Raw genomic sequence first — 14,607 nt, 5'->3', positions numbered from 1 at the left:
AGTCTACTCTCCCTGTTGGTGGCAATTTTACTTGTTGAGGTATATTGAAAAAACACAGGCATTTTATGCACATGTAGCTACTGAGTCTTGAAATATGGCACTGATCTAAGTTTGCTGTAAGTTTCCTTAAGGGCACTTTATGCGTAACTTTTACTATTTTTGTTGCGTGGACTTAAAAAAATGCACGGAGAAGGACACCAGCGATCTTAACAGTGACATTAATTCATCTGAAGTCATTCATCCTCTCCCTCCCCGTTCCTTTTTCCAAGAAACAACTAATCACAAACCAGGCTAGAATTTCTAAAAAGAGGAGGAGGAAGAAAAAGAGGCGGAGTGGGGTAGGGGACTGAGTTTAGAAGGGCCAGAATCTCTCTCATTCACAGGGTGGAAAAGTTGACATTGTCTAAGCCCTTCTGAATGGCTGGTAGTTGGTTACCCTGATTGTACCTCTACCTCCCCTCCCCCTCCACGTGACGACCCAGGACACATGCGCACCCGACGCAGCCCGGCACATCTGCAGACTGACGTCAGTGTGCTCTGCCTCCGAGGAAAAGCTGCCAAAATTTTCTCCTGCTGCAATTCAAGTTGGCTGGGGGCCGGTAGTGAGATCTAGGGCTACTTCAACAAAACTTTGCTGCCCTTCCTGCTCCTCTTGTCTTCTTTTCTCTTGATACCCTTTGATGCTCTTCACATGTTATTTGCATAGCAAAGGCACTAAGCTGTCCAGGAAGAGAGGGCACCACTTCCACCCCCAATAAGCCTTTTTTTCCCCTTCCTTCTTTCTTTTTTTCCTTTCCTTTTTTTTTTTTTTTTTTTTTTGGAGAGGGGGGGTCGAGAGAGAAAGGGGATTTGCAAAGGCAGCATCTCTGGATGGTAGCCTGGATGTATTGATGGCATCTCTTTTATTGCCAAATCGCAAAGTCCGTTCTCTAAAGCCCGGTTTAGCCAGACTATAGGGTTTTATTCTGGCTGCAGAATAAGTAACTGACTGCTGTGGCTTTGCAAAGGAGGGCAGAAAAAAAGAGAGAGAGAGAGAGAGAGAGAGAGAGGAGAGAGTACGTGAGTCGTCCAGTGCAATCTCTATTGTTTGAAACTTACTTTTTATCAGAATTTGAAGATGAAAACGGTAAGGAAGACTTAACAATATTCAGTGAAACCGTTTTTGCTTTTTTTTTTTTTTAAATTAAAACTTGTGCTTTGCTTGTCTTCTGAATAACGCGTAGAAAACTTTTTCTCTCTCTGTGTGTATGTGTGCATGTGCGTGTGTGTGTGTTTTTAATGGCAATGAGTGAGCTTGACTGAACTCATTTTACAGATAGAAATCTTTTTAACTCCAGACTAGTCGGGGGTTGGAGAAATCTGGGTCTTGCAAGTATTTTATGATGCAAAAAATACACGTCTATTATACAAATAGACATGTTTTGTGAAATATGACTTGATTATGATTATTGTGGTCTTTTAACTATCACCAAAAAGTAATCGGGAAGGTAATAATGATGTGTATTTTAAACTGATTTCTAGCTTTCTTAAAGAAAAACCTGCATTTTATAGTTTCATGTCAGTGTCTTTAGTAGTCAGACAAGTGCATATTTTATGCCTGGGCTCAGAGGGCAGAATTAATGTGCTAGCTATAGCCCCAATGCTCTAGGATATGTTAAGCTTTTAATAGGCTAATCAAAGAGATGGAAGCGTGTGTTTTTGATTTACTTTTGGCCACTTGGGACGACGTGCTAGACTCATAACCCTCCGGAGCCTTGAATATCTGGGTATGTCTGTGTATATGGTATATGGGATCAAAGTTCAGGGATTGTTGTGTGGGGGGGCAGTTGGAGTGCCAGAGGGGTTTTTGGAAAGCTGCCTTCTGATAATGTGTACTACAATTCCTGTCTTTGGTAATTTCTTTCCTTGTTGTACTAGAGGCAAAGAGAGTGAAAAAGCGCACTGAGAGGGAACAAGAGAGTGAGTTTCTTACTCTTGTTTTTATTTGAGCTGCCGGTGCAACGCGTTTGGGCCAAATGCCAACTGTCTGGGTCACACGCGTTTTATCCAAATAGATTTAGCGCTGCTGTCTGGAAATGGGCTGCTGAATGTTAACTTTAGGATCAACTCAACCAGGGCAGCTCAGACTATTACCCTCTGTCTGGGCGAAGTAGAATGGGGGGCAGAGTGCAGAATGGAGGAGGAAAGGGGAAACTGAACCATTGCTTGGAACTTTTAAAAAGACACTGGAGTGTGATTTTCAACATATTCTTTTATATTCAAATTTCTTCTGGTAATTTACTTTTCTTTCTTCCCTTTTATAGCTTATGTTGATGAGACTGAAATGTAGGAATGACAGTTTTTTAAATTCATGACAGGGAAAGAAATGTAACGTACAACTGGTGTATTTGAAGGAAATTGGGAAAATTACTTTTGGAAATAATTGTTTTTCTGTGTTTCACCAAAGTGGTAACTACAGTTCTGGTTAATGTTGATTTTGTGCTTAAGTGTGATCATTGGTGTTTTGGATTTCTATAGAATAGCATATAGAGGCCAATAACTTGATTTCAAACAAATCAAATACATTCATCTGCCACAAATGGCAGCAAAAAAAAAAAAATCTATCTTGTTGTACTAATATTTTTGTGATGCTCAAGGGGAAAAACCTCTAACCTCAAGACCTGAAATATTTTAATACTTTTCATGTCTGGGCCAATATGTGTAAGATTAATTTCTGCTCTTGTCTACTCTGACCACTTCCTCTTCATTTCCTTAGCAGCCACTAGTAGCTACTAGTGGTTTAGGATGGGTCTCTGTGCCAAATCCTACCCTGTGTGTGAGTTTTATGAGAAAATAAAGAGAGTTAACATATTAAGAAAATTAATAACACGTTCTTAGGAGAAGAAGAAAAGCCAGAAGAGGTGGATAGTTCTCTTGGTTCTACCAAAAGACAGTTGATTATCAACATTTTGTAATAGCCTCAGAAGAAAAAGTTGTTTCTGCTTTTCAACAGAGAAGTTATAATACAGATAGTGTATTATACTTGCCATCTGGAAAAAAAAGTTTGGGAATATATGTAACTTGGAGCTTGATTTTTGTAGAATGATGTTTTGTATGTTTGCTTTGGGTTCATTTGCTCTTCTTGATAGGTGAGTTTTGAGTGTTTTCAATTATACCTTGGGATGGTAATCTCACAAAGTTTATAAATGATCTGGAAACCTTTGTACTTATAGCCTAGTAGTGTCCTTGGCATATAGTAGGTGACACTAAATGTTTGTTGAGAGAATAAATGGAAAATGAAATGAGAAGTTAATTTTCACATATAAAAATTAAATACTTGAAGGGAACAGAGTATTGTTGCTTCCTCTGAAGACCAATCAGCCTTAAAATAAAGAACCAGAGTTAAAATGGATGAAAGAAGTTGAGTAGGATGTTATACATGTTCTTTAGCTCCATAATAATAGTTCATGAGAGGAAATTATTACCTTGGCTACTCCCAGATCACTTGAGTAGGAAGTAAAGATGATAAAGGAAAAAGACAAGTAAGAACCCTTCAACCAGGGAAACTACTGAGGCAGTAACTGTAGAGCAAGTTGTCTGATCTTATTTCCACTTAGCTAGGGTACCTTTGATCCATGGAAGGAAGTAAGTAATCCCTTAACTTTACTGGCTGGTACATTTGTATTTGGAAAAAAAAGCATATGTGAAATCAAAGAAAATGGAATTTTTAAATTTAAAATATTTGTAAGCCCAGTTATCATGACCTACATTCTTTGTTATTTGCGCTAAAAGACAATACAATGTTATTGATTGATTCCTATCATCATATTTAACTATTCCACATTTTGCATGAAACGCAAGAACATGAAACTATTTTTGAAGTAAACCCTTTGAAAAGTATCATACTTCTTATGAATAAGATAAGGAGGGGGGTGATAATATTTCCTTAGTCATTAAAGTGAAGTGTGCGGACATTTTACATCATGTGTAATCTAATTTAATTGACAAGTCTTTGTGAGGTAGATACCATTATCTTGGTTTTATTGATGAGGAAACATATTCAGAGAGGTTAAGTAACTTGGAGTCAAGCCAGAACGCCAAGCCTTGTCCTTTCCACAACGTAATAATGCTACTCCTATACAATATAAAGAGTTAATACATAATGATTTATGAATAGTTATGTAATATTTTAATGTTAGTTTGAATTATGGAAGCTATATTTGAAAAAGTCAGTGTTTATACACATTTCTTTATAATAGCCAGATTAAGCTCTCTAGCAGGTGTCAGAAAGTGGGTTCACTATTCATTTTTATTGTGTAGGTAACTAAGAGAGGTTGTTATGTTAGTTGTTGTTGATTTTAGTTGACCCTGGTCAACTCATTTACTTATTAAAGTTTCTTCACTGGCTCCAGAAGATTGAGAAAAAAGTGGGGAGTGAGGATGGGTGTGAGAAAGGAGAAAGAAAATCAAATTTCTTGCATGCCCATGTGCCAGGTACTGTAGCTAGTGGTGGAAACAAGGTTTGGTTTAACTTTTTAAAGGTCCCGCTCTTTCTATTATGTACAGTTCTCTGATTCAGGAAACTGGTCTTGGTGTGGCTATGTTCTGTGCTTCAGGGTCTTTCATGAGGCTGCAATCAAGATGTTAGCAAGGGTTCTGGTCACCAAAGAATGCTCGACTGGTGAGGGATCTGCTTCTAAACTCACATATTAGTAGGCAGGGTTCAGTTCTCAAAGGCCATTACGTTGAGGGCCTTAGTTCCATGTTAGTGGTTATTGGAAGGCTGCTCTCAGTTGCTTGCCATGTGAGCCCTTCTATATGACAGCTGGCTTCATCAAAAAGGGAGTCTACTAGTAAGATAGAAATCAGAATTTTTTTATAATATAGTCATTGACGTGACATTTTCTCAACACTTTATTGGTAACATTTTTCAAGTTACTCAAGGGAAGGGAATTATGCAAATGTGTGGATATTAGGAAGCAGGCTCATTGGGGCCATCCTAGAGGCTGCCTGACATAGCAGCAATAATATCCACTTTATAAGATCGTTGTGAATACTAAAAGAAGTAACATACATTTAAAATTCTCTTCATTTTTGGTCTGACCTTAAACTGACTTTCTAGATACTACCTGTTAGTCTTCTCCATAGGAACCAAACTTATTATTATTACTGAAATGACTTTCTATTTTTTTCTTCCCATCTAGACTTTGTAGAATCTATGTCTTTAATTTGCAATGATTGCTCCCATTGGTTTGAACTGTGAAATTGTGTTCATCTTCCAGGGCCTGTCTCAAATGCCACTTTTTAAATAAGCTTTTCTTGATCCATCCTTCTCTAATTCAGAAGTCATTTCCCTCATCTGATCTCCTCAATGCCATTTCATAATTTTATTATGGCAAATGTCAGTCTGCCTTGAATTTTTTTTCTTTCTTGCTTAGATTATGAACTCTCAAATGGCAAGGATTGTGTTAATCTTTTCTGTAGCCTCATAACAGCATTTTAAGAACATAGTAAATCATATTTGTTGATTAATAAATTAGTTTTTGGATGGAAGAAGTTTTAAATGATTGTAGTTGTTTTATTTGTTGTAATAACCAATATTTTTTGCACCATAGGGAATGAAGTATTCCACATAAATTAATTTTTCAATCAACTACGAATATCCTCTTATATGCCTAAAGTGATTTTCTTTTAATCAGTATTTATTCATTCATTTACTCATTTTTTTGACCAACATATATGTAAACATTTATTATTTAATCCCATACATTAGGAATGTGGAATGAAAATCTTTCTAGTACTTTTTGTGTACTTTTCTATATTAGTAATATGTTATATTATTAGAAACAATTTAATCTTTTGTTCCTGACTCGGGCAGTGTTTTGAATATATATTGAGCTATAACACTATAGGAACTGTCAGACTATTTAAGGGCCATTTGCCTGTACCCCAAACCATATTACTTTGGGGTTCTGCCACTAATTTCTAGTTTGTCTTTCTTTTTCTTCAGTTTTGTGCTGTTAGTGACGTAGTTTCTTAGTTCCTTTGCTCTTTTTTTCCAAAGTACTATGTGCTGGGAAATCAGGTAGTCACATATGCTTGCATTTTGGTATGAAATGTAAATTCATGGACTGTGAGTTAGATTGTGAGTTGAAAAGAAAGTGCATGAGATAGGACAGGAAATCTATTGTGATACCTGAAATGAATTTTTAAAAATTCTTTCTTTTTCAGAAAATGAACTTCTTTTATTTACAGTTACATTCTAGATAGGTGAAGTTGTCTCATATGTGTTCCTTTTTAAGTCATATAAGATTTACAGATAAAATCAAGGGGTAAGGTAAATATGGCTTAAATTTTTAGAAGTTTATTTTGTGCTAGTGTCTGAGTGTTCACAGACCGCTGCTAAGTGTCACTCTGTATTTGCAGATATACTCTAAGAAAAAATAATAAGTGTCTTGTATAGCAACAAATCAATCTTGAATATGAGTGTTCTAAAAAGCACATTAAGGAATGGGAATATATACTATTTATCCCTTACATAAAATGAATTTTGGTTGTAAAGTCACTCTACTTTTTATTTTATGAAAAGGAGGTTAGTCACTGTACCCACACATTTTTTTTCTTCAAAGCTTAAAAAAATAATTTTTATGATTTCACTTTAGATTCTTTCTTTGATTATTAAGTAACTCTGGCATTATCCTGCTTACCATTTAGGTTTCTGATTCTTTAGTCTTGTGAATGTTTTTAGACTATAAAGAACAAAATAGTGTAATTTAACTATATTAAATCATACTGTATTTTTTGTCTTTTGGTAAACATGCATCAATATTTTTCATTTAACATAAATTTTGTTTGTTTGTTTTTCTAGGTTAAAAAATGGCCATACTTTAGTAACTAATCAGTCAAATGCTTTGCTTGTGAAAATTTTTACCATCATTCTTTTGTTTCCTTTGGGATTGAAAAAATGAATCCAGATACAGAAGAAAGTATGGGATGTTGGAAAAAAGTACCTGTTGAACAGTGGAACATCTAATAATTAATTTGCAAGAAATTTTACAGAAATAAAATTGTTATGCTTCGATTTTGGTATGGTATTGACTCTCTAGCACATAGGTAGCCCTCCAAAAAAATCATCTAGTTTTCTAAATTATGGAAATTTTGTGGAAGACGTTGACCTGGATTTTGAGCCTTATCATGGCTTCATCGGAATTTCATAGTGACCACAGGCTTTCATACAGTTCTCAAGGTAGGGGTCCTGCTTGTGAAAGTGACCAAAAAATACTGCTATTAATTTGATGAGAAAAGATTTTGAATATTTAGTTTAGGTGAATGTTTTCTCTGGGATATGTAGTGATAGAAGTGGAGGCCCACTGTATCAACAGAGTGCTAGTTTCATAAATCTTGAGGGTTCTAAGTAGTCTAACTTGTTATACTAGTATTTAACATCTAGTGTAATTTACAGTTGACTGATCTTTCTTAGATGATAGACCCAGACCTCTTATTTTGAATCCTAAACTATAACAAGCTCATTTATTGCTAAGAGTTACAGGCAAGGTCATGTTCAAAAGGAATCCAAGGGTTTATGCTATAAAAGAGCAAAAAACTAGATTCTGATACAAGGTTCCTCTAATATGGAGGCTTAGTGATAAAAATACTTTCCAAGCTTAAAAATTCTGATATAAGAACTAGAATCTGAGTAAAAAAGTAAGAGAGGTAAGAAGTACAACTTTTCAAACTCTAGTCCATGGGTTCCTAATCTGAATCCATAGAATTGAACTCTATTTATTTATTTATTTATTTATTTATTTTAAAGATTTCATTTGTTTATTTGAGAGAGAGAGAGAGAGAGAGAGAGAGATAGCAATAGAGAACATGAGCTGGGAGGGCAGGGAGAAACAGGTTCCCCACTAAGTAGGAAGCCCCATGGGGGGCTTGATCCCAGGACTCTGGGATCATGACCTGAGCCGAAGGCAGAAGCTTAACAGACTGAGCCACCACAGAATTGAAACCAGACGCCATGTAGAATTGAACTTTATATTATAGAAAAGATCTAAACAGAGATCCATGGAGTGAATGACATTTTGTTTTCCATGGACATGGCCAGTCTTTATAGATTTATTAAAATGCCTTTTTGATTGCCCTCCCATGAATGTTTGGTAACTAGTAATTTTTTGGTGTGGATGAGCCAAACTTTCAAGCCTTTCTATGTTGATGTATATCTAGAAGTCTATATGTATACAATGTGGCTCTCAAAGTTTATTAATAAAGCTGTAGCATTTAGTGTGAACTCTTACTTATAAGAGATGAAATAAATACTGTCTTTTAATTTATTTCTATTTGGTCATACTCTCATGGGAGTTTATATTTGTGGGTGAACTCCATGTATAGACAGTGAGGCAATGGACAGACATTTGGTTTCCCTTAGTGGTAAACCTCACTAAAGGAAGATGTGGTTAAGAAGGTAGATTGGAACTATTAAGTATACATAAATGAGGAAAATATGTGTAATAATTCTTTAAAATTTTTTCAATCTAAGATTTTTTAAACAGCTTTATTGAGATACAATAAATATATGATTTGATTTACTTATGTAAAGTGCACCATTCAATGGTTTATAGTATATTTGCAGAGTTATGCAACCATCACCACAATTAGTTTTAGAACATTTCAACACCCCAAAAGAAACCCTGTGCCCATTAACAATCACTCCCAAATTCTCTCCAAACCACTCTCCACCCCAGCCCTAAACAGCCTTAATCGACTTATGTCTTGAGATTTTCCTATTCTGAATATTTCTCACAAAACAAATCACATAATATGTGGTCTTTTGAGATTGACTCCTTTCACGTTGCATAATGTTTTTAGAATGTTAGATAATGAGCTTTAATAATGAAGGCAGTTATTATGAAGTTTCATTTATGTCATACATGTATCACTTCTGTGTTGAATAATATTCCATTGTGTGAATATACCACATTTTATTTATTCATTCATCAGTTGATAAATATTCAGATTATTTCTCCATTTTGGCTATTATGAATAATGTTGCTATGAACAATCATGTACAACTTTTTGTGTGGATATGTGTTTTCATTTCTCTCAGGTAAATACCTAGGAGTGGAATTGCTGAGTCCGATGGTAGTTCTATGTTCAACCTTCTGAGGAACTGCCAGACTGCTTTCTGAAGTGGCTTCTGTATTTTCCATTCCAACTGACAATTTAAAAAATATTTCTGCAAAGCTGTAGAAATTCAATATTCACTCCTTTGGATAACTTTAACACACATTTTATCTGAGCTAAATTCTATTATTTTAAATATGTGTACTTTTCACTGTTTTTTATTTCCCTATAAAATATTCCTATTTCCTATAAGAATTTAGCTTTTAGAATCCAGTAAGAAATAAATGTAAAAACAAAAAAAATAGTCTTTCAAACTAATTTTAAAATAATTCTATTTTGAGGAATAATTGGAACTTAATTCATCATTAGATTTTAAGCTTCATTTTGTTTAATATAACAGTTTTTATTCATATCTCACATATAATGATGCTGATACAGTTTTTGTTGTTTATACTGCTACTTCTTCGTTCTGTTAAATTTTCTTTTCTTCCATGTGTTTTCTCTGGATTCTCTGCCTTGTGATTACAAAGAGGAATTCCTGACTTATCTAGAACACTACCAGCTAACTATTCCAATAAGGGTTGATCAAAATGGAGCTTTTCTCAGCTTTACTGTGAAAAATGATAAACACTCCAGGAGAAGACGGAGTATGGACCCTATCGATCCACAGCAGGCAGTATCTAAGTTATTTTTTAAACTTTCAGCCTATGGCAAGCACTTTCACCTAAACTTGACTCTCAACACAGATTTCGTGTCCAAACATTTTACAGTAGAATACTGGGGGAAAGATGGACCCCAGTGGAAACATGATTTTTTAGACAACTGTCATTACACAGGATATTTGCAAGATCAACGTAGTACAACTAAAGTGGCTTTAAGCAACTGTATTGGGTTGGTAAGTAGATGTTATAATTTTTAGTTTCTGATGGGGAAATAAATTCACAAGAATGTATAGTATATAAATGTCTTTCCTCCCATTAAGAATATACAGAGTTGGGTTAAGAAAGGAAGATAATAGTCTAAATTTTTTTTGTTATTTCTGCTGTCTTTGCTTTTGATAGCCCTTTGATAGTGTTTGCATTAACTCTTCAAAGAATAATTTTTAGAATCGTATATTATTTGTAGAATAAATTAAATACATTGATTGCTAGTTTCTTTGTAAATGGTGTTGGGCTTTATATATAAAACAGATTTTTTTGGAATAAGAATAATCCAAAATAAGGGTGCCTGGGTGGCTCAGTGGGTTGGGGCCTCTGCCTTTGGCTCGGGTCATGGTAACGGGTCACGGATTGAGCCTTCTGCTTGTCAGGGAGCCTGCTTCCCCTGCCTCTCTGCCTACTTGTGATCTCTATCTGTCAAATAAATAAATAAAACCTTTTTTTAAAAAAGAAAAGAATAATAAAAAATAAATCTGTATTGAAACTTCTCATATATTAAAATGACACTTGCTATTAAATATGATAGAATAATACTGTTCCCAGTTATCAGCACTGCCATCTAAGTTTGGATACTCTTCTATATCTAAGGGGATAGTGGAGTGTCACCCATCTATTCTTTATCCTTTATTTATTTTTTTTAAAATATTTTATTTATTTATTTGACAGAGAGAGAGATCACAAGCAGACAGAAAGGCAGTCATAGAGAGAGGGGGAAGCAGGCTCCCTGCTGAGCAGAGAGCCTAATGTGGGGCTTGATCCCAGGACCCTGAGATTATAACCTGAGCTGAAGGCAGAGGCTTAACCCACTGAGCCACCCAGGTGCCCCTATTCTTTATCCTTTATTAAGACGTTCTGACTCTTGCTCTCTTTCCCTCTATTTTTTAACACATTTTTGTTTTACTTTGTTTCCTATTGAAACTGCCTGGCCCATGTTGACTCCTTTGGCTACTTAAGATGTGGTCTGCCAGGTTTGCCCACTGAAGTTACTGTTTTCTCCTTGGCAACTAATAATGAATTTGTGAGCAGATACTTTGAGACTATGTAAATACTCTGTTCCTCATCACACCTTTGCCCACCACACTTAGTAACTCCTGCATCTATTCTTATTTTGTTTTATGTTTCATTTTTAATCAAATGTAAAATGTAAACACTTTTTCTAAAAATCCCACTTTTTGAAGCGCCCCCCTCCTATTTTTAAGTAGGCTCCACACCTGATGTGGGGCTTGAACTCAAAATCCTGAGATCAAGCTCAATTGACTCTACCAATTGAGCCAGCCAGGTACCCTTCAAAGGTCCTTTTAACCAATTCTGTTTCTAGTTGTAAATAATGTAAATGTAGAGATAATTAGTGTTTTCTAATCCTATTTTCTCACCCATTGTTTCAGTATTTCAACCCTTGCCCCATTCAAAGAAGACTTCCTAATATTACTGTTTGTCTATTGTTCAAAATAATGTCACATTTTAGTTTGCTTTATATTTAACCATGGCTTTCTTATCCAGGTTTTGTATTTCTGGAGTTTCTAATTACTGTTATTTTGTCTTATTGTGAAAAAAAATCAAAAAAAATTTTTTAACTAAATGATCAGTATTATCCATTTCCTTAGTCTTTGTATCTATTGCTTGGAATATATTCATTCTTTGGAGGCCCTTTTTTTCTTCCAGTCTGTTGGTTAATTTCTTGAGCTATTGTACATCTCTCATATTGGGATTCTTTTTTCCTGGTTAGTTCTACATCTTCCTCTTTCTGAGTTTACATCCTGGTTTTATTGGAGAATATCTTCAAGTAATTATGTCAGAAAATGTGTCTGAGAAGTAACATTTCTGAATCCTTACCTATTTGAAAGTTACTTTATGTTGCCCTCATATTTGGTTACTAATTTAGCTGGATGTGGAATTCTGGTTTCAAAAATCAGGGGCACCTGGGTGGCTCAGGTCATGATCCCATGGCCCTGGATTGAGCCCCACATCAGGCTCCCTGCTCAGCAGGAAGCCTGCTTCTGCTTCTCTCTCTCCCACTCCCCTACTTATATTCCCTCTCTGTCTCTGTCAAATAAATAAATAAAATCTTTTTTAAAAAATTATTTTCCTTCAGAACCATGGATGGTGGAATTGGGAAAGGGAAATATGGGGCATCAAATTTATAAGTACGATTTTATGTCTTAGGAAAGGATTTAAGGATCTTTAAAAAAAATTATCACTGATTAATTTTGGGAGAATTTTGGGAAGCAGTCTGCTTCTTGTTCTTTTCTTTTTCTTTCCTAGGATTTTTCCTCAATGAACGTGATATGATCTTCTTTTTATCCTTTCTATTTTAAGAAGTTTATAATAATGTCCTAAGCTGTGGATCTTCCTTCCTTATCCTTATTTGATATATCATGGTTGCTTTCAATTTAAAGACCCACCTTCAGCTTAGAGAAATTTAATAAATTATTTCCTTAATTTCTCTTCCTGTTCCCTACCCCTGCCTTTTTGTAATTGGTTCTTTACTTCCCTTGTCTTTCTCTTTTTCCTTCTTATTCTATTTTATTCTAAGTTCTATGAGATCTCTCCAATTTTGCTTTCTTTTCCTTCAACTGATTTAAAAATTACAAGCAGTCATACTTCTAATTTTCAAGAGATTGTCCTTTTTAATTGTCCCTTTCTTTACATTTTGTTCTTATTTCTTAGTTATGTCCACAGTTGCCTTTCAACATTTTCCCTTATTCACTCTTCCATTCACCAAATATTTGTAAGTAATGATCATATAATAGGCACTGATCTAGATGCTAGGAGTACAACACTTAACAAAAGAGAAATTCTTGTCATCACAAAGCTTGCATTCTCGTGGAGGATATACATAATCAGATAAATAAATAAAAATCACAGTACGTTGGATAATGATAAGTTCTAAGAAGGAAAAATTACTGAGTGAAGACCTAAGGAAAATGAGGAAGGTAAGCTGACATCTGAAGGAAAGGATTTCCAGGTGGAAATCTTTAAGTATGAAGATGTGAGCTAGGAGTGTTTGGGAGACAGCAAGAAGACTGCCCTGGCTGGAACTCATGAAAGAAAGGGAGTGTAATGGAAGGTGAGGTTGGAAAGAGAACTGCGGCCAGATGGTAGATTTTAGAAGACGCAGGATCAAATCAATGATGACTTTAAGCTTGAGGCCTGGACAACTAGAGGAAAGCAGCCACGAGTTGAGATAAGAAAGACTCAGGTATTAACTGAGATGGAAAACCTGGAGGAGGACCGTACAATGGGTCAGTGTATATCTTAAATTCAGTTGGACTTATTAAACTTGATATGTTGTATAACATATTGGATATGCAAGTCTGAAATTCAGGAGAGGGATATGAATCATGGATTTATAAAATTGGGAATCATCAACATATTTAAAGCCAGGAGATTATATGAAATTGCTTGGGGTGAGGGAATATAGAAAGAATAATGAAGAGATTAAAAAAAAAAGAGGCTTAAGGAACTGAGCCTTTGGGCATTCTAGGAGGTTAGGGAGGTCAGAAAGATGATGAAGAGATAGCAAAGGATAATGAGGTAAGAAAGTTAGAGGAAAACCAGACAAATATCCTAGAAGCTAAGAAAAGGAAGCATTTATTTCAAGAGAAAAATGCTGCCAAGTCAAAATAAGAGGACTGAAAACTGGCCATTGGATTTATCAATGAGGAGATTGTTGGTGACCTTGACAAACAGTGCTGAAGTCATGGTGTTATAGGGAATATAGGCAAAAACCTGATTGGAGTAGGTTTGAAAAGCAATGGGAGAAAAGAGGACATAGATAATTATTTTAAAGACTTTTTTGAAAAAGTAAATGATCAGTTGCTATAGACAGAGTGGAATCAGATGAGATTTTGTTTTATTTGATAAAGATGGGAATGATTATGTAGAGAAAAGGAAACATTTTCAAGTTCCTCCATAAAAGAGGAAATAAAAACGATTATATGATCACGAGGTGCAGGTGGGCAGATATTTGGGTTGCAGGAGTTTGCAGGAGGTTATACGATGTTTATTGGAATGGAAGATGGCAAGATGAGTCATTAGGGATTAAGAGGAGACGAGAAATTATGGAATACTTATCCAACAGAACAGGATACTGAATGTATTAGAGAAATGTAGTAAAATTGCTGTGAAGCATTAAGGACATTGTTGAGATTATGGTTATGAATTTAAAGTGAGACTAGTCAGCATCTCGATGTGTTTTTCTCGGTCTAAATGAAGCTGCAAGATTGCAGGCCCAAAGGATCAAAACTGGTTTGATCAGAGTTGTGGTTTATCAAATAAATTCTGTGAAGGAAGAAAAGAGCAAGGGAATTGAAGGTGGAACTGAAGATGGATTAGGAGAGAGTGAGGACATGAAGTAGGTGGAGTATAATGAAAAGATGGTAGAATCCTGAGGTCTTAGTGGGTGTAAAAGAACTATCTCTTAGAGTTGGGCTACTAGAAGGATAGTCCTAGAAGAATGGGATACTTGAAATTGAGATTTTGAGGGTTGCAAGCATTGAAAATACTGAACTCTAGGGTTTGACTATGGATATGGGCTTAAGATAAAATGAATGACAAGATATTTGATGGA

General features: G+C 35.3%; 1 protein-coding gene across 4 annotated transcripts in view; it reads left to right on the top strand.

The window, feature by feature from the left end:
* The first annotated feature begins 466 nt into the window (after window positions 1-466).
* ADAMTS6 (ADAM metallopeptidase with thrombospondin type 1 motif 6) overlaps window positions 467-14,607 on the top strand; it is a 303,174-nt gene continuing 289,033 nt past the window's right edge. Inside the window, exons 1-3 of one of the 4 annotated variants that reach the window (XR_009353976.1) lie at window positions 467-1,126; window positions 6,848-7,225; window positions 9,630-9,994. Coding sequence is in view for 3 of the 4 variants with exons in the window: in XM_059175095.1 (XP_059031078.1) it covers window positions 7,129-7,225; window positions 9,630-9,994 (462 nt within the window). In the remaining variant the exon portion in view is untranslated. The remainder of the gene's footprint in view (window positions 1,127-6,847; window positions 7,226-9,629; window positions 9,995-14,607) is intronic. The other 3 variants (XM_059175095.1, XM_059175093.1, XM_059175096.1) reach the window with 3 other exon arrangements.

This window comes from Mustela lutreola, chromosome 5, assembly GCF_030435805.1.
Source record: "Mustela lutreola isolate mMusLut2 chromosome 5, mMusLut2.pri, whole genome shotgun sequence".
Lineage (NCBI taxonomy): Eukaryota > Metazoa > Chordata > Mammalia > Carnivora > Mustelidae > Mustela > Mustela lutreola.
This window is presented reverse-complemented; position numbering and strand designations above follow the sequence as displayed.